This window comes from Calypte anna, chromosome 6 (assembly GCF_003957555.1).
Source record: "Calypte anna isolate BGI_N300 chromosome 6, bCalAnn1_v1.p, whole genome shotgun sequence".
Taxonomy (NCBI): Eukaryota; Metazoa; Chordata; class Aves; order Apodiformes; family Trochilidae; genus Calypte; species Calypte anna.
This window is the reverse complement of record NC_044252.1, coordinates 31967663-31987190: the sequence shown is the minus strand read 5'-3', so window position 1 is coordinate 31987190 and position 19528 is coordinate 31967663. Positions and strand designations below refer to the sequence as shown.

The following is a 19528-nucleotide window of genomic DNA, read 5'->3' as shown; positions in this document are numbered from 1 at the left end:
TCTTCTTCTTTCTTCTTCTTTCTTCTTTTCTTCTTTTTTTTCTTTTTCTTCTTCTTCTTCCTTCTCCTTCTTCTTCCTCCTCCTTCTTCTTCTTCTTCCTTCTTTCCTTTTTCTTTCCCTTCTCCTTTTTCTTTTTTTCTCCAAATCTCTACTTCTGTTAAGTTTTGTGGTGGCAGAGGGACACTGCTCTTTCCTGCAAAGGGACTGGAGATGTGATGTTGGGTGACTCAGTGGCCTCTCTTGTCATGGTGCAATCTTGTGTCCTCTGTTTCAAACCTGTTGATGGGCCCCTTTCTCTATAATGTTTTGTTGTGTTAAATGGATAGCTCTGATGTTTCTCTGATGCTTTCTTACAGGATACATGGCATTTCTAAAAAGCTTTTGCTCTGCCCTACAGACTAAACCAGCTAGAAAAAAAAAGACCCATTTTTAAAAAATAAAATCTATTACTTTGCTTACAACCATCAGATCTTATTAATGGATTAAAAGACAGTGTAAAACAGTTTCTTCTTTTTTTTTAACTCCTATTTACAGGCATAAATGACTTCAGTTATCTGCACACCAACTGCTTTGAGCTCTCCATCTACGTAGGCTGTGACAAATACCCCCATGAGAGTGAGCTGCCTGAAGAGTGGGAAAACAACCGTGAGTCCCTCATCGTTTTTATGGAACAGGTACTGAATGAGCACCTTCCAAATAACTTCATTATTCCAGTCAGAGTGAAAGGGGGACTAAAGTTTCTTCTATTTTCCTTGCATGTCCAAAAGTTTATTGGGATTGTCTACCAAACCCACAGGCAATAATGCCACACATCACTTCAGCCAGGCTGTTTTCATTTAGGGCAAACCAATGAAGCTGCTTAAAATTTTAGGGAGCTTGCTAGAAAGGAAATAAACTCCTTACATCTGTTCTTTTATCTGCTCATTTCATCTGTCTCTGGAATTTGATGCCTCAGGAGCAGAACTTGCAAGCTGGTTCAGAAGCAGATGATGCCTGGAAGGCTGATACTGGGTTAATAATGATATTTTTTCAGAATTGTGTGAACCATCAGATAGGAATAGAATCCACATACTTCACATGTGGAATTCATTATTTGTGGTCTTTTTCTGATGCTTGTGCTGTTCATTGCTGGGCAATATTTATTTATTTGTGTGTTTGTCCTCCCAACAGGTCCATCGGGGCATCAAGGGAATAGTAAAAGATGTGCATGGCAAGGGAATCCCAAATGCCATCATTTCAGTAGAAGGTGTTAACCATGATGTTCGCACAGGTAAGAAGGACAAACCAAGCATATCAGTGCAAATCCACAGATTTATTGCAAAATAAAATAAAAATAAATAAATACGGAGCCTCACTTCAGAACTAGAGCTTTCCTCTCTGCCCTTCTTCCTCTTTCCACCTCTTCTCAAACAGTGAGCAAATTGCCTTTTATCTGCTCCAAATCAATAGTTTGATGCTGATTGTGTCTGAAGGACTCTTAGTGCTCCTTTTCTCATGTAAAGTCACTGGAAATCTAAGCCAGGATAATTATAGCTCTGAAAAGCAGGGCTGCAGGTAATGCCTTGTTGGTCAAAGAGTTTTTCCCTGGCTGGTAACAGTCATAGGTTGATGGAAGTGTTGGAGATGTTGTTTACAGCTGTGTCCAGAGGAAGGGAGAGTTTCCCAACCTCAAGAGCCCCTGTGGAGCATCACAGCCCTGTAAATGGGGCTCAGTAGAGACACTGCTTTGCAGGGGGGGCTTTCAGCCCTGAGAATTACTTTTCAATATGTTTATTTAAAAAAAAAACAAACTACACACAAAGAGCTATTTGCCTTGTTAGCACAGTCTTGCTTTATACCCAGAGATATTTCCAACCAAAAGGATTCTGTGAAGAAGGTAATAATCAAACAAGATGTTAGCAGGAGTCCTTAGTGATTGCACTCCAAGTGTTGGTTGCAGGTGGTTACTGAGGTTTCTGTTGGATTTTCATGGAAAAATAGCATCATGATGAGCAATCAGGCAGTTATTGATGTGTGCTCTGGGTCTGGTTCAATATTAGTGACATTAATTTCATGTATTTCAGTCCTCATTGGCATTCTGGGTGTTTCACTGGCTGCTGCTTTCACTTGCTTTGCCACTGGCTATGGCACATGTTGCCATGTAAACTGATTTCAGGTTATAGAATCTTGTAGAGCTTCAGATAAGAGACTTCTAAATCTTTAATATTTGCTACAGTAGCTCATCTGAGCCTGTACTGCATCTTGGAATATCTAACTTAGTTTACAGTAATTCTATTTCAGTCCTGCTGTGTCTCTGTTGTAAAACAAAAACTTGAATGATGGATATTTAATTAGGCAATAATGATTCTGTCTTAAACATCTCAAAGTGGGACCACTGGGAGATGACAGTGGGAATGGCCAAGTAGATGCAAGAGGTGACATGAAACAAGAAAAATTAAACAGTTTAAAGATATGCATGTGGAAAGGGGGCCCAGATCCCAAGATCCCAGAACCCACCTTGTGATGTTCCAGGGGTCTCAGAGCTATTTATATTCAGACTTAAGTGTTGAGCCTCTGTGGCTTGAGGCCATCTGTAATTGTGAGTAAAAATAATAATGCTTATTTAATTCTTTCCAATTCTTCTTTTTAATGAGACCTGATGAGACTCTGCTTGGGAATCACTTTGTGGCTGGGACCCTAAAAGTGCTCTCTTGGTTTGCAGTATATAGATACCAACCTGTGTCTCATTAGCCTTCAAAACTAGAGAAGTGATGTTGGAGCCAAAAAGCTCAAATGACACATACAACTCCAGAGAAAGAAGTTAAATTGTCAGCAGTCCTCTTTCATTATGCCTTTTAAAATGAAAAATATATCCATTTAAACCCCGGAGTTACTTCATATGGAAAAAAGCCAAGCTGTAGAAGAAGCCACTCTCTCCAGTCATGCAGCTTTTGTTTAAAGTGAGCCAGGCTGTCAGGTATCTCCTAATTCCTTGATTTATTAATGTAATTGACTCCCTTGTAGAGCCAGACAGAAGGTGTCTGTAGAGTTCTTCTAATAACATTTACTTGCTTGAGAAAATTTCTTTGCCTTCTGTCGACAAAAAAAAAAAGAATCAGAGTTCATGGAAGGTGCATTTTTTTCTTTATTATTTTTCACCTTCTCTTGGCTGTACAATTTATCTTCTGGGAAGAGAGGGTGGCTGACACTAAGCTACCAACATTACTGGGCTAATTGAAGTAATTGATTCTGAGAGCAAGAGCTTTGTGGAGAATTATTCCATTTTCTCCTGATGCAGGTATAACTATTGATTAGGTCTGAGTGATCCCACTTTGTTACACTTAGATGGGGACCTGGCTCTCTGAGAGAACCTTTTGGAAAGAGTTTCATCAACTGGATGACCAAATGTACCTGGACACCTCTTCCCCCAGGGTGCAAAGGCAATTTTGTGGCTTGCTTCTTGTAATTGCACAGTTTGGGAGTCTCAAAGCAAAGCTGGGGGAAGAAATGGACCTTTTCTTTCTAGTGAAACACTTTGGTATCCCAGCCTCTACCAGAGCCCAGAGAAAGATGCAGGTTTCTCTGGGATGTTTTGCAATAAAACAGAATTAATTTAATTTCACAATACATTCATACAATTTTTTATTAATATTTGGATACGTTCAGCATAATTCTGGTGTCCTAACATTCCTGGCTGAATGTTTGGTAAAGTTAAGATTTAATTGTCACATGCATTGGGTGCTTTCTTTCCTGCAGTCTTTTGTAGGCAACAACAGAGCATTAGGATAGATTTTTATAAGGTATTTAATCAGTAAAATTTGGCACATTTAACTGCAACTGTGACACTTCACTCTAGCAGAGGTCTGTCCTACCAGGCTCAAGGAGTGTTCCTTTTAACTGAAGTGTTTATGGAGTCAGCTGACACATTCAATTTATAATAAAACTCCCCTCATATCTTTATGCATTGTTATTTTATCTCAGTAGACATGGCAATCCTTTCCCAGACCCAATAGGAGGAGACAGATGTAGTCAGCCTCCAGCCTGCTCCCACTGGAACTTATTCTTTTAGCCAACCTATTATTTACTAAATTTATCCCTATTTTAAATCGTGTTTCTCTTGCCATCTGCTCTGAAATTTTTTTTGCCTACTGCATTTAATCTGCTTTTTAAAAAAAATCCCTTTTAGTGTGGTATTAAATTCCAATCAATGACAGCTGACAGAAATACTGATGTCTACTTACTTGCAAATGGAAAGAAGGGAAAGTGCATCCTGCTAACAGTTTCATACCCAGCTTTGCAGTGATTTTCCAGACATTTTTTTGTTTCTGGGGCTGTGTGGGGTTGTAAATATGTCTGAAAAAATGTGGGTCACTTTGGAGTCCAGGAGTTTAAGCCAACCTCTGAGCAGGGATACAGGGACATCTTCCCAGACAATGCCTTTTGTCAACCTTGTCACATCACCTGGGCTAAAAACTGAGTCCCTGGGGATAAATTGAGGAAAATGAGCAGCTTCATGTCTTGGGTTTTGGTTGAGGTGCCAATGGGCACAGGAGTGAGGGAGAACTGAGGAAAGAGCTCCTCAGAGAGCCCTTCCTAAACATTCCTGAGGCCTCAGAAATAGAAAATCTGGACCTTGATCATCACCTCAAGCAAGATCAAAGCAGCTGAAAGAAGAACCTGAGCAGGCTGGGGTGCAAGGAGTGACCTGTCTGGTACCCAGGTTCAGGGTGATGTTCAGAGACTGCAATATCAGTTTTAGTTGACCCCCAGTTCTGCTGACACTTGATTTTCATTTTACCAACCTTTGTAAGAAAATCTTATTTCTTGGAACACAGACTAGCTAGCCTGCTCTTCCCCCCAAATATATTTTTGTTTCTGGGGCTGTGTGGGGTTGCAAATGTGTCTGAAAAAATGTGGGTCACTTTGGAGTCCAGGAGTTTAAGCCAACCTCTGAGCAGGGATACAGGGACATCTTCCCAGACAATGCCTTTTGTCAACCTTGTCACATCACCTGGGCTAAAAACTGAGTCCCTGGGGATAAATTGAGGAAAATGAGCAGCTTCATGTCTTGGGTTTTGGTTGAGGTGCCAATGGGCACAGGAGTGAGGGAGAACTGAGGAAAAAGCTCCTCAGAGAGCCCTTCCTAAACATTCCTGAGGCCTCAGAAATAGAAAATCTGGACCTTCTTGATCATCACCTCAAGCAAGATCAAAGCAGCTGAAAGAAAAACCTGAGCAGGCTGGGGTGCAAGGAGTGACCTGCCTGGTACCCAGGTTCAGGGTGATGTTCAGAGACTACAATATCAGTTTTAGTTGACCCCCAGTTCTGCTGACACTTGGTTTTCCTTTTACCAACCTTTGTAAGAAAATCTTATTTCTTGGAACACAGACTAGCTAGCCTGCTCTTCCCCCCAAATATATTTTTGTTTCTGGGGCTATGTGGGGTTGCAAATGTGTCTGAAAAAATGTGGGTCACTTTGGAGTCCAGGCGTTTAAGCAACCTCTGAGCAGGGATACAGGGACATCTTCCCAGACAATGCCTTTTGTCAACCTTGTCACATCACCTGGGCTAAAAACTGAGTCCTGGGGGATAAATTGAGGAAAATGAGCAGCTTCATGTCTTGGGTTTTGGTTGAGGTGCCAATGGGCAAAGGAGTGAGGGAGAACTGAGAAAAGAGCTCCTCAGAAAGCCCTTCCTAAGAATTCCTGAGGCCTCAGAAATAGAAAATCTGGACCTTGATCATCACCTCAAGCAAGATCAAAGCAGCTGAAAGAAAAACCTGAGCAGGCTGGGGTGCAAGGAGTGACCTGCCTGGCACTCAGGTTCAGGGTGATGTTCAGAGACTGCAATATCAGTTTTAGTTGACCCCCAGTTCTGCTGACACTTGGTTTTCCTTTTACCAACCTTTGTAAGAAAATCTTATTTCTTGGAACACAGACTAGCTAGCCTGCTCTTTCCCCCAAATATTTTTTTGTTTCTGGAGCTGTGTGGGGTTGCAAATGTGTCTGAAAAAATGTGGGTCACTTTGGAGTCCAGGCGTTTAAGCAACCTCTGAGCAGGGATACAGGGACATCTTCCCAGACAATGCCTTTTGTCAACCTTGTCACATCACCTGGGCTAAAAACTGAGTCCTTGGGGATAAATTGAGGAAAATGAGCAGCTTCATGTCTTGGGTTTTGGTTGAGGTGCCAATGGGCACAGGAGTGAGGGAGAACTGAGGAAAAAGCTCCTCAGAGAGCCCTTCCTAAACATTCCTGAGGCCTCAGAAATAGAAAATCTGGACCTTGATCATCACCTCAAGCAAGATCAAAGTAGCTGAAAGAAAAACCTGAGCAGGTTGGGGTGCAAGGAGTGACCTGCCTGGTACCCAGGTTCAGGGTGATGTTCAGAGACTACAATATCAGTTTTAGTTGACCCCCAGTTCTGTTGACACTTGGTTTTCCTTTTACCAACCTTTGCAAGAAAATCTTATTTCTTGAAACACAAGTCTGTGTTTCAAGAGCTAGCCTGCTCTTTCCCCCAAATATTTTTTTGTTTCTGGAGCTGTGTGGGGTTGCAAATGTGTCTGAAAAAATGTGGGTCACTTTGGAGTCCAGGAGTTTAAGCAACCTCTGAGCAGGGATACAGGAACATGTTCCCAGACAATGCCTTTTGTCAACCTTGTCACATCACCTGGGCTAAAAACTGAGTCCTTGGGGATAAATTGAGGAAAATGAGCAGCTTCATGTCTTGGGTTTTGGTTGAGGTGCCAATGGGCACAGGAGTGAGGGAGAACTGAGGAAAGAGCTCCTCAGAGAGCCCTTCCTAAGAATTCCTGAGGCCTCAGAAATAGAAAATCTGGACCTTGATCATCACCTCAAGCAAGATCAAAGCAGCTGAAAGAAAAACCTGAGCAGGCTGGGGTGCAAGGAGTGACCTGCCTGGTACCCAGGTTCAGGGTGATGTTCAGAGACTGCAATATCAGTTTTAGTTGACCTTCAGTTCTGTTGACACTTGGTTTTCCTTTTACCAACCTTTGTAAGAAAATCTTATTTCTTGAAACACAGACTAGTAAGCCTGCTCTTTCCCCCAAATATATTTTCATGCCAATTAGCTTTAGTTTTTGTGACACATAGCACTGCAAGCCACCCAAGGCCAGTGATAGTAAAGCTGTCAGTTCTCATCAGTGCTAAGAACCACCAAGATACAGAATTATGCATTCAAATCCATGCTTTCATTTCACAGTGGATTTTCCCAAGAGAGTGTAAAAAAAAATTTTTTTTATAAGATTATATATAGTAATATAATTATTAATACAATTAATAGTAATATTAATTCAGTAATAGTAATATAGGAATATAATTATTTAATATTTAAATATTTTAACTCTTCACCTTCTTCAGTCCACAGCTAAGCAGACTTGTTGGTTAAAATAGTATTTTAAGAGTCTAAAAGCATCCTTGTGTACATATGGAAAACCTGGGATTGTGTATAGGGAAGAAACAAAATCCTGGTTTAATGAGGTATTAAAACACATCTTGCTTTGTGCCTGAGTAATTTCATTGATTATGGGAGCTCTGTTCAGGCATTAAGAGTTCAGTGAGTGGTGAAGTACCACGAGGAACTGGAGTTTGTAGGAAAATGAGTACAATAAAGCTCCAGGTAAGATTTTAGGGGAGGGGATAGTTACTTAGGTCTCCAGGTTGACTGTGCATTCACATGCTTTGAATCCTAAATAGCACCAAAACACTTCTCAAGGTGGTTTGGCCAGGACCAAAAGTGTGATGTGGAGGTTCTCTTCACTGAGTAGAATTAATTCAGGGAAAGCTTTGTACCCTTCAGGACTCACCAACCAGGACAAAGTGGTCTTTGCCTCAGGTTCTTGTTGACTTCAGCTGGCAGAAGCCTCACATGTGATTGAAACCCATTAAGTAGCATTTGGAAAACACTATTTTTTTTGGGGGGGGGAGGATATTTTTCTGTAGGGTTGGCAGGACGATGGTGGGAGGGAAGATGTGATGGGGGCATCCTCATTGCCACCCCCCAGCTCTGAGGACCCCAGGGCTCTCCTCCAATCCGTGTGCCAGCACTTCTGCCTTCCCATCCACACCACCTCCCAATCCAGCATCCTGAAAACCATCTCCTTTTCCTCCCAGGACCTGATGGGGATTATTGGCGCCTTCTGAACCCAGGGGAATACGTGGTGGGGGTGAAGGCTGAGGGCTACACCACCTCTACCAAGAGCTGTGAAGTGGGCTACGACATGGGAGCCACCCGTTGTGACTTCACCATCTCCAAAACCAACCTGGCGAGAATCAAGGAGATCATGAAGAAGTTTGGGAAGCAGCCCCTCAGCACCCTGCCCATCCGGAGGCTCAGGCAGAGGGCTCGGCCCTGGAGGCAGCAATGAGGGGGGACCCATGGCACCCACCAGCTCTGCTTCTACCAGCCCAGCTGTAGTCATAGTCAGAATTTCCTAGCCCATCTCTTCATGCATATTGCTCTGCACGAGGCCTTTCTGTCAGTGGAGCTGGATTGAATAGTGGAGGGGTTTTTGTGTGGTTTTTGGGGGGTTTTTTTGTTTGCAGTTTGGTGAAAAGAAATCAGGAAAAAAAAAAAAAAAAAAAGTAAAATACCAGGTGAACCAAAATAAAGCCCCCAGTTTTGATGGGGAGAGGCAGGAAGAATGTAAGAAAGCATTTTGGTTTCTTTTTGAGTCAAGACGAAATGAGATTTTTTTGCCTGTTGGGTTATTTAATGCTTTGTAAGTCTGTTTTCTTTTAAAATAGATAAAAGAGAAGAAAAGGAAAAAAAGGAATGTTTTCTTTTAAAATAGATCAAAGAAAAAAAAAGAGGTGCTTATATAGGAGAGGTGTGGTCTTAACTGCAATACTGAAACATATTGTTTCTAGAAGGATAAAACTGGTCTGGTTTTTGCAAGTCAAAAAAGTTTTCATGCTCTTTATATTTTATTCCCTTATAGGAGGAAAGCTGAGCAGGAAGAACTGCTGAATCTTATTCAGATTTGTGTCAAAATTTCAGTCCCTTTTGCCCTGAAAGCCCACATCTTGGTAAGCAACTTGATACTTGGGAGAGAAAGCTGAGGTGAAGAACCCACCTTGGTATTTTATATTTAAGGATGTCTTGGACACAGCAGAGTTCAGTGCCAGGAACTCTTTCCTCCAATGGTTTTTAAGGCTGAGTTTTCACTTCCTGAACTAAACCTAAGGAAAATGGGACAAGAAAAGGACAACTGTGGCACTGCACCCCTTCTTGGAGGACTTGAAATGAAGATTTTTCTTATGGATTCATCCAGTTTTATCATACATGAAAGGAAAGGCTTGGTCACTGGTGTGTGTGTGTATAGTTCACAAATCCACTGATATCACCTATTTTCTGGATTTTTGCTCTTTCTGTAAGGTTTTTATGCTCTTGCAGACCTTGTGCCACTGTTTTCCATGATGTCCAAGGGGTTTATTTCCTTGTGTGCTCTGCTCACCTCCTCACTCTGGCTGCTGCTGCTTTTCTGGCCCCTCTGAGAGCAGGATTTGTGCTTTTTAAATACCAAAATCATACAGCAGGATGATAGGGTTGAGCTTCAGGAAAAATGCAGATGGGATTTAGGAAAGAATGAGCTAAATAAACACTTGGTCAAGCTATCAACTGGTGAAAATCATCTTTGCTTCATTAGCTTCAATGCTATGACCTTAATTACACCAAAGGAAGGGCCAGATAGATGATTCCAGCCAGCCAAAAATCTGGGGCAAAATAAATATATTCTTAATATGCTTTGTAGAAAGGCTCTAGTGTACAATTCCAAATCTAGTGCTGTTTAAAACATTTTAATTACTAGTACAGCTTTGTGGTTGTTTTTTCTTTTTTATTTGCCTATTTGATCCGATTCTTGGAAAAGGCATTCTCCAAGTTATCACTCAAAACTGGGGAAAAAACCAAAAAGTGCAACTAGAAAGCTGACTGTAGAAATGCCACCTGCCATCTGGACAAAACCTTTTTTTTCCTGTCAACAAATCTTGTAAACACATAAAAGGCAAAAGATTGCAGAGTGAATAATATGATCATGAACCCTTGAATAATAAATAGCTGTATTCTTATATTTCTCTGACTACTCCAGCCCATGCTTTTTTTCTGTAGATACCATTAAAAACTGCAGTGTATTCAGCAGCCAGGGCTCAAAGAAAAGAGAAGAGTGAATACCTGATTTTCTGTAAGTGAAATTATCCAGCATCATTTAATAGAAGTAAAAAAATCAGGCAATCATTGCATTAATATTGAAAATTATATTTGCCTTATTGCACTCTATTTACCACCCTTAAAATGTTCTTTATGCCACATGTTTTTGTACAGCAAATGGAACAGCAAACTTGCCAAAGAAAAGGGGTATTTTGACAGGAGTTGTGATCCTTTGTGCAGAGATTGTTGGGATTTCATCTTTGATTGTGAAGACAATTTGTTAGCAATTTAATTTGGCTCCTTCATTGGTGTTTGTAGACTTTATCATCACCACAAGCGATCAGGGTCATACATGAATTTTTTGCTTTAGGAACTGATGGAATTTCTTAGGTGGCTTCTCTCTGGAGTGCCTGTGTCCACCCATCTTGTTAGGGGTCTATAAGGAGCCTACTAGTCAAATTAAAATCACTTTTTAAATCAGATTGCAAGTGGAAACCACTATCTTAGCCCTGGCAGGTCTGTTCTTTCTACCTTGAAATGATGTTTCAAGCTAGTTTGAGATTTAAGTGACACAACCTGGAGGTCCTTCTGCATTTCAAGTATGTTTTGATGAGGGTATTTTTTTACTTGAGAGCAAGAAGTGGCTTTGATGGGAAATTCTCTGATGTCTCTTGGCTAATCTTAGATGGTCTCTGATTGCTGAAGATCTCAGTGACCTCAGATGCTGAAGGCAGTGGCCTTGGTGCCCTTCATATGGGCACAGCAGAGCCATGAGTGATGCAGGTGACCTCACTCCACTTTAGATCCAGGGATTCCTGAATAAATGGCCTGATAGCTGTCAAATGGACTTGTCTGTGCAATTCTTTTTTTGACTGCCCATCCCCATTACACTGGAAAACACTCCCCTTCAAAGGGATTGTCCTGGGAACTGCAGATGTGGGAATATCTTGTGCTGAGATAAGATGCTGCTGCCTGCTCTGAGTATAAAGATGCTGAGCTGATTCCTGCCCTGTTTGCTGCTCTAGTTATGCACTCAGGAGTTGAAAGTTTCATGCCCTTTGAAATATGCAGCACACCTATTTAACCTCTAGATAGCTGCAAATCACAAACCAGTACATCCAGACAAATGTTTTCTATTTATCTGCCTTTCCTACTTCTCTAGAACAGGTAATTTTGTCTAAAATCTGTGAGTTTAATCTCTTCTTATTGTAGAGTTGCAGTAAAAAAGGCAACCCTGCAGAAACCACTGAAAATAAAACTTAAGGATGGATAAAATGCTCTTATAATTACAGCTCTATTTTAACTTTATTCACCCCTGCTCTGAAAGGAAAAGTACAACCCCTTCCAATACAAGTAATTCAGCTGCCCAAGCTCACCCACACAGTAAATGTTAAACAAATGAAAGGTTAAAACAGGACATATTCCCCTCTCCTTGATAATAAATACCAACTGTCAGTCATCTGCTCCCATGCAGAGCCCTGGTAATCATAAAATACAGAGGGAGCTGGCTGGTTCCTCCTTGGTTATCCCTATCGTGTTATACTCATTTATTTATTATTTTTTAATATGTTTATCATCATTTTTCTCAAGACATATCTCAGCTTTTCTCATCTATCTTAGTAACTACAAGTACCTTGATCTCCCAAAGCCAGCTCTGGTTATCTGTAAAGCAGCCTGGGAATGCTGAGGCCAATAAAAGTGGAGCTACAAAAAATGTATTTACTGGCACACATTGGGATGGGTGCACTGAATCCTTGCAGTCTCTCACTCAGATTTAATCTGCTGGCAGCAGGAGATTGTTAGAAGTTGTCTGAGTATCCCTTCTGCTAGGAGGTGTGGAGCTCTGTGTGGGTAAACTGAAAAAAAAGGAATGTAAATGAAGTTATTAACCATGCTGGTGAAGAACTGCAGCTTTTGGCTGGATATTTTCAGCCTGTCAGATGTGTTCAGCTTCTGCCACCAACTTCTTTCCCTTCCTTTAGCCCTGTAAGGCTGTGGGCTTTTTTCCCTCTAACTTCAGCTCATTATTTTCAGTGCTTTTGGGATATCTTCCCAAAGTGTGGATTTTGGCAGGCAGTGATGGAGTTACCCAGCCAGATTTATTTGGCATGCTGTGGTAGGGGGTTGACCCTTTTGAGAAACACTGGAACAAAGATGAGTTAACTCCAAACAGGGTACAACTGCTTTCACATCAATGCCTTTCACTAGTTAAGCTATAAAAAATCATCACAGAACTGCCATGGGTCTGAAAATGCCCAAGGCTGGAGGAAAAAAAGTCTCTCTTTACCTTTTATATTCAATGCCAGTCTCTGTTTGAATTCAGTCATAACATCAGAAGCCTTAGGGAGGAAATACACAATCACAAATCCTATAAACTGTGGCAGCATCACCTCCTGCTGCAGCAAACTCCTGGAAAAACTCCTCTGTGTTCCCCTACCACCTCCTAGCAGGGCAGTTGCATACAGGGAGAGGGGGTCAATGATTTTTACAGCTGATTTCATGGGTAATTTTAGTCCCTTTTTTTTACCTGGGCTTCTTTCTGCTCTTGTAGCAACAAGAAGTTTTCTCAGTCCTTTCCAGTTCTTAATAAATGGGTGTGAATATTTTTAGCTGGCAGTGATTCACTTGCAGAAGCTTTTGGCCTTTATGATGGGAGTTCCTTAACTTCCAAAGTTGAAGTCACATCTATACCCTTAGCTTAATGTGCTTACTAGCTTTTAATTTCCTTTTTTAAAGGTCATTCAGCTTGAGTTTCCACTGTAACACTGTAATATGATTTTTAAGCCCTAAAGGTTAAGGTCAATGAAACCACGAAACAGTGCCTGGAACAGTGAAGTCACCAAGTTGTGACTCAGTTGTTAGGCAGAAAAAAAAGGACATTTTTATGCCTTCCATGGATTTCAGAGGGGCTGGATTGACTGCCCAGTTTTTGGTATAACATTTCAATTCCTAACTACCTGAGCTGAATGTATTTATCAGTAAAAAAACATGTCAAGAATGGGATTTGTGAAAGCCTCTGGAAAAAACTTAGGCTATGAACATGAAGGTGCTTCCCAGCTGCAGTGATGTGCACAGTGGTTTGCAAAGCTGTGAAAAGGTTTATGGGACAGGGCACATACAGAGCTAAAGAAAAATACAAATAGAAACTCAGGGGGAAGTTTCAAGTGTGCCAAGTAGGGAAATGCCCACATGGAGGAAGCCCAACCATGTTTGTGATTAAAAAAAAAAAGAGAATGGGCTGTTCTGTGAAAAAACAAACCAAACCCAAACACCAAACAGAACTAAAAAGCACCCAAAAGCAAAATAAACAAGGAAATTCCTCCTCTGCATATTGGAAATAATATTTATGAATAGCAGTACCAAATGACAATCATGCACAGAAGTTTTTCTCTTTTCTTCTGAATGTTTTTCTATTCCAAAGCTGTGCTGTGAATCCTGAAATTCTGATGTTTAGAGATCACAATAAGGATTCCCACCTGGTGTTATATAAAGTAATATCAGCCACCTGATATTCTAATTATTCTAGCCATTAACTCCACTTAATTTGCAGCAGCTGCTTTCTAGACTTCAATACCTACCAGCAGAACCATTCTTATTAACTCTCTGCTATCCCAGGAGCATCCCAAAGGGCTTTCAGGTAAGCTCCTATTCCAGGCTCTAAAATAATTCAGCCAGCCTTATTGTCAGCAGGTGAAAATATGAAAAATGGAATGAGTCTTTGTGGTTTAGAGGTGGCAGAAATCCAATACCTGGGTTAACAAGGATCAATGGCAGCATAATCTCCCTTGAATAGACTTGGGGGGGGGGGGAGGAATTTACATTTGAGATCTGTTTCTTACCACAAGGATTTGGATCTGATTCCATGGCTTTGGGTTGCTGTGGGGTTTGTTTGTTTATTTGGGGGTTTTATTTTTATTTTTAATGTAAAAGGTGTTAAATTCATATTCCTGTGGATTCTCTAGATAGTTCTGTAACTCCCCAGCTGGGACCCAGCTCCCTGACCACCAGTGGTGGCTCCAAGGCTGACCCAGGCTCTCCCAAACAGACCCAATAAATTAAGAATAAAATCTGACAAGGACTGAATAGGAAAACAAACTCTGCTCCTGTGTATCTGCCTAAATGCAAAGTTTATATCCCTTTATTTGGCATCTAGAGCCATTCTTAGTGGTTTCTGTAAAGATTTCAAGCCCCTGTGGTTGCACTGAAGGATCAAGACATCAGCAGCTCCCCAAGAAACAAAATGTAAGCTGTTAAATCTTCCTCCTCAATTTAATTCTAAATGGTTTTACTAATGCTTTCTGTTATAATTTCAATATATGTTGCTTGAGTGTTAGAACTTTGTTCACCAGTTGTTCTCCAGGTTTTACTGAAACTTCACAGTAGGGTTTTTTTGCTCACTTTGTGCCACTTTTGACCTAAGAAGGGGATCAACAATCAGTTTAAGGACAGAACATACCCGAGTTGGAGTAAATGCAGTGCTATATACCCAGCTTCTTGCTAATGAAAGCCTTCATACATATTAACTGATGAATTTCCACCTTGGCTTCTGAAGCAATCTATCATTTTTCAAGCACTTAGCAGCTCCAGAGAGCACTTCTCAGGTTATCACTTTCTTTAAATTTATTATTAATTCCTTGACAGATGCAGGCAGGGCCCTGAATCAGCACTGTCCCACAGGGGAGAATCTGGAGAGGTGTTGAGTTTGTGGAGAGGTTTTAGAGCAGTATCATGAACCTCTGAGGATGCTGAAATTATTCAGTCCCCATTTAAAATTAACAAATAAATGTCTGGATTTTTTCTTTCTTTTTTTTTTTTTTTTCTTTTCCCTTCCCTTCCCTTCCCTTCCCTTCCTTCCCTTCCCTTCCCTTCCCTTCCCTTCCCTTCCCTTCCCTTCCCTTCCCTTCCCTTCCCTTCCCTTCCCTTCCCTTCCCTTCCCTTCCCTTCCCTTCCCTTCCCTTTTTCCTCCTCTTTTCTTTTTCCTCCTCTTTTCTTTTTCCTCCTCTTTTCCTTTTCCTCCTCTTTTCCTTTTCCTCCTCTTTTCCTTTTCCTCCTCTTTTCCTTTTCCTCCTCTTTTCCTTTTCCTCCTCTTTTCCTTTTCCTCCTCTTTTCCTTTTCCTCCTCTTTTCCTTTTCCTCCTCTTTTCCTTTTCCTCCTCTTTTCCTTTTCCTCCTCTTTTCCTTTTCCTCCTCTTTTCCTTTTTTCTCCTGTTTTCTTTTGAGGGGAAAAACAAACTCAGAGCGTGGTGGAGGAAGAAACAAATAAGGATGAGAAAATAATAAATTATAAGTCCTCCTCTGTGCCCCACAACAATAGTGGGGGGGGGAGGTGTTTGTGTGGGCTTGCTGTGTACACTTCATCTGTTTCCTTTCAGCAGATAAAAGCAATTAGGGGGACAGGCAGCCCCTGGGGAGCATCAACACTGCAGAGCTGCCAATTGTTTGACATTAGGGAAACCAACCTCTGAGTACACCCTGGTTAGAGGAACAATCAGAGCAGAGTGTAGGAGGCTGTAGTATTTCTCAGCTTGCCTGATTATCCCTCTTCCAGCTCGTTTCAGTGATGGAGCTGCAGCCTAAAAACTCAAGATGTAAAACAGGGGCTTTAGCATCCTTCTAATCTTTTTAAAAAAGAAAACACTATAAAACTCCAAAGTCTTCTCTGACTTCTGTATCTGAAAAGCATGAGATATTTAGGAGCTTGGTCGTGTTTCTGAAAAGAGTCAGGTTTTAAGTAGCTTGTACAGAGGAAGCAAAACCCAATTCTCATCTGCTGAAGCCCTACCAAACCCACTGACACCCAGATAAAATTCCTCAGCCCCTTCTGTCAGTGCAGTTGTTAAAAACTCCTCCTCAGTAGTTCAAAGGCAGTGGTTGTGGCTCACCAAGAGTTAATTTTTATCTGACTGTGACAAAATTATGGGGTTTCCACATCAAAAGTTGAGACCCATTCCCACTTGGATGTCTGTAAAAGGTCCAGCACATTGTGGCTGCTGCTGTAAACAAGTAACAGATAAAAATGAGAGCTCAGGTAAGATGCTGCCAATGCTTTTATTTATACTGCACATCTCCCTGGAAGGGTCTCAGTTTTGCATTTTTTTTAAAAAAAAAAAAGAAGTAAATTTCTAGCTTTCAGACTTGTAAAAGAAAGCCAAAAATCAGAAGTTTACAAGCATCTGGAGAAGCCACAGCCAGATCTCAATGCCCTAAATGACAATTTTCTGTTAATGTCATTGATTTACAACTCAACTCATGACTTTGGGTGAGCCAGAATAGGAATTTTGAGGACACTGAACTGCTGAAGATGTTTTTCTTCTCACTTGTTGCTGCCTAAGGCTGCTTTTCTTATAGAATTTGTGTGTTTAACACTAATATTTAGCTTAGAAGGATATTTTTTGTATTTAAGTGATCATCCTACCCATGGCACTCACCCTGCCCCTTTGCCTTTGCCCTTTCTTCCCTCCCCAAGGTGTCTGCACCAAGTTTCAGAGTTAAGCATTGACCTCTTAGAGACAGACCCCTGGGCTAAGTTACTGCTGAAAATCACCCTGCTTGGGTGCAAAAAGGTTTTGTAATGTTTTTCTGCTGGCAAAAGGAAGGAAAAAAGAGGATGATGCCAGTCCCAAGGGATTGGTGTCACAGTGAGGAGAAGTAGGGACTGATGGGGACCTCAGCCCTCTCTCCAAAACTGAGCAATCCTTTGGGAGGGTGGAGGTGACTGGGAGAGAAGAAGTGTTAAAGGAGAATAAAATAACATAAGGAAGGCAGAAAGAAACTTGCTGGCAGTGTGTTTGTGGGAAACATCCCAGGAGGAGAGGAAGCCGGGGAGAAAAGAATTGGGAGCAAGAAAATTATGTCCCTGTTTTTCATCCCTTCAGGCAAACCCTGCTTCATGGCCAAATAAACCCAGCAGCATCCTCAGTGCTTATCTTTATAACCCTTTTTCTGGCAGGTTAGGAGGGGAGGGGATGGTGACAGCAGTGTTTGGGAGGTGGTTTTTTTCAATTCACTGAAAAAGAAGTGAAGTTCTGAAGCCAAAGGAGCAATTTTCAAAGTTCTGCAAGCTAAATGAGCTTTCACAATGCACATAGCTGAATGGTATAAACAAATGGAGTTTGCAAAAGCTAAGAGACTGATTCTAAAGCAGCACTGTATTTCTTGGATTCAGGTTCATGAGAAGAATTCCTAAGTAGGAGGCATTAAATTTATGGAGCTTTTCACATACCCCATATGCAAGGGCATTTCTTTCTGCCAGGCAAAAAAACCCAAACAAAACAAAACCCAGAGGTCTTGAAAGCCCAGAATAAAAAACATATTGAACAATTTAAAAAAATAAAAGGAACATGAGAGGTCTTCATGGTCAGTGTGGTAGGTAATACCCTCTTCTTAGCACTGATTTTTAAGAAATACCAAAATGTATCTGAGGTTGTTGTCTTCATCCCTTTGCTCCAAAGCAGGAGCACTGCAATCTACCCCCTGTCCAGGCAAGAAAGAGATGTAAATAAATGACACCAGTCCTACCACATCATGTGAGCCTGGAGGACAGGTATATGGAAGCTCCCTTATGCACATCAACCTTTTAGAGCAGAAGACTGAAAATCAGAGCTTGGAAAGGCAAAATGGTACAAGCTTTACAAAAACAGAAGTCAGGGCTGATATCTGGTTTGATGCTTTAATGTTTCAGTAAAGATTCTGTGCATCAATCCTGAGAAAAACTCTGCTGGGCTGCTGAGGACCAAGCATCCCAGGAGGTCAGGTGCTGATCTGCAAAGTGCCCCAGGGCGTTTCAGAGCATCTTGGGGACTGTTCAGGCTGGAGAAGAGGAGGCTCAGGGGAGACCTCATCACTCTCTACATCTCCCTGAAAGGAGGTTGGAGCCAGGGGGGGGTTGGGCTCTTTTCCCAGGCAACTCTCAGCAAGACAAGAGGGCAGGGTCTCAAGTTGTGCCAGGGGAGGTTTAGGTTGGAGATTAGAAAGAATTTCTTTCTGGAGAGGGTGATCAGGCATTGGAATGGGCTGCCCAGGGAAGTAGTGGATTCTCCGTGTCTGGAGATATTTCAAAAGAGCCTGGATGTGGCACTGAGTGCCATGGGCTGGGAACTGCAGCAGGAGTGGATCAAGGGTTGGACTTGATGATCTCTGGGGTCCCTTCCAACACACCCAATTCTATGATTCTATGATCTTGCTGCAAGCAATAGCACTTGTGATGCCCCCAGCCCCAAATATCTGAAATATCTTGAGCAACTTCAGTGATTCAGCAGCTCCTTAAATCTGTGAACAGGCAGGGGGGACAATTTCTCAGCAGCAAGCAGAGCTGCATTCAGCCAACTGTTCAAACAAACAATTTGAGCAGCTCTGTGTGTGCAGTTAAGGCAGACAAGTTTAATGGGAAAATTATGGCAAAATACACAATCACTTTGTTTGGATGATGAAGAACTGTGGGCTCCTGGGGAAAGCATTTCAGCAGCTTGTGCACCTGCATCTATTAAAGGAAGGAAAAAGTCTCCAGATTATCAAGCAGAAACTTGTTAACCCGTCTGTGGGTCATGGCATAGACTGGTAGGAACTGGGATGGAAAGGGGGAAGAGATGGTAAAGGAGCCTGGGACCTTGTGGCTGAAGGTTTTGAGCAGAATGCAGGACAGAAATAGGTGCTGGGGGTTCAGAGCAGGGTGGGGAAGCTCCTGGGTGAGCAGAGCAAGGCACAAGGGGTCCCACTGGGTCCTTTCCTGTCTCAAGAGAGCCTGGAAAACCAGTGGAGATTTTGGAACACAGATGGAATTTAGATTATGGAGGAAGAAAAAGTAAAATCAGAAAGGCACAGAGTGTGTCTATACCAGATTCTAATGATGAATCTCATGGGCTCACTTATACCATAGACAAGAATATGCCCCAGTCTTTGGAAGAAGTCTGTGGAATTTGGCCAAAAAATAGAGGGAAGAATCTAAAGAAGTTCTTGTGTGATTATAACCTCATTGCATATGTGCATTCATTGTTTGCTGGCAGCCAGCAGGATTCCTTGGGTCCTTTTGACATATGAGAAGCGAAAGTACCTATAATATCTACATTCTATTTTGTTTTCCTAAAAATAATTGATTATTTTTTAACAGATAATAGATGTAATTGCCTTTTTGGTATTTGTATTGTATTCCTTCAGAGGAATACAATTGTAAAACACATATTTAAATGCAACATAGAAGAATATAACTAAGTAAAACACATAGATACATATGCCTTTCCTCTTCTTTTCTTTTGCATTGCAAAGGAGGAAGCAAGTCAGAGTAAAAATATCTTTAGCCAAACCCTGCCTGGCTCCCCAGAGTGGTGGCACATTGCTGGTTCCAGCATTACAACAACAGGAGGAAAACAAGACCCAGGAGATTT

At 41.5% G+C, this 19528-nt stretch overlaps 1 protein-coding gene across 1 annotated transcript in view; it reads left to right on the top strand.

The window, feature by feature from the left end:
• Window positions 1–8478, top strand: part of CPXM2 (carboxypeptidase X, M14 family member 2) — a 63359-nt gene extending 54881 nt beyond the window's left edge. The window contains exons 12-14 of the mRNA XM_008491750.2: window positions 535–674; window positions 1171–1270; window positions 8115–8478. Coding sequence (XP_008489972.2) covers window positions 535–674; window positions 1171–1270; window positions 8115–8368 — 494 coding nt within the window. The 3' untranslated portion in view covers window positions 8369–8478. The remainder of the gene's footprint in view (window positions 1–534; window positions 675–1170; window positions 1271–8114) is intronic.
• Window positions 8479–19528: the final 11050 nt, after the last annotated feature.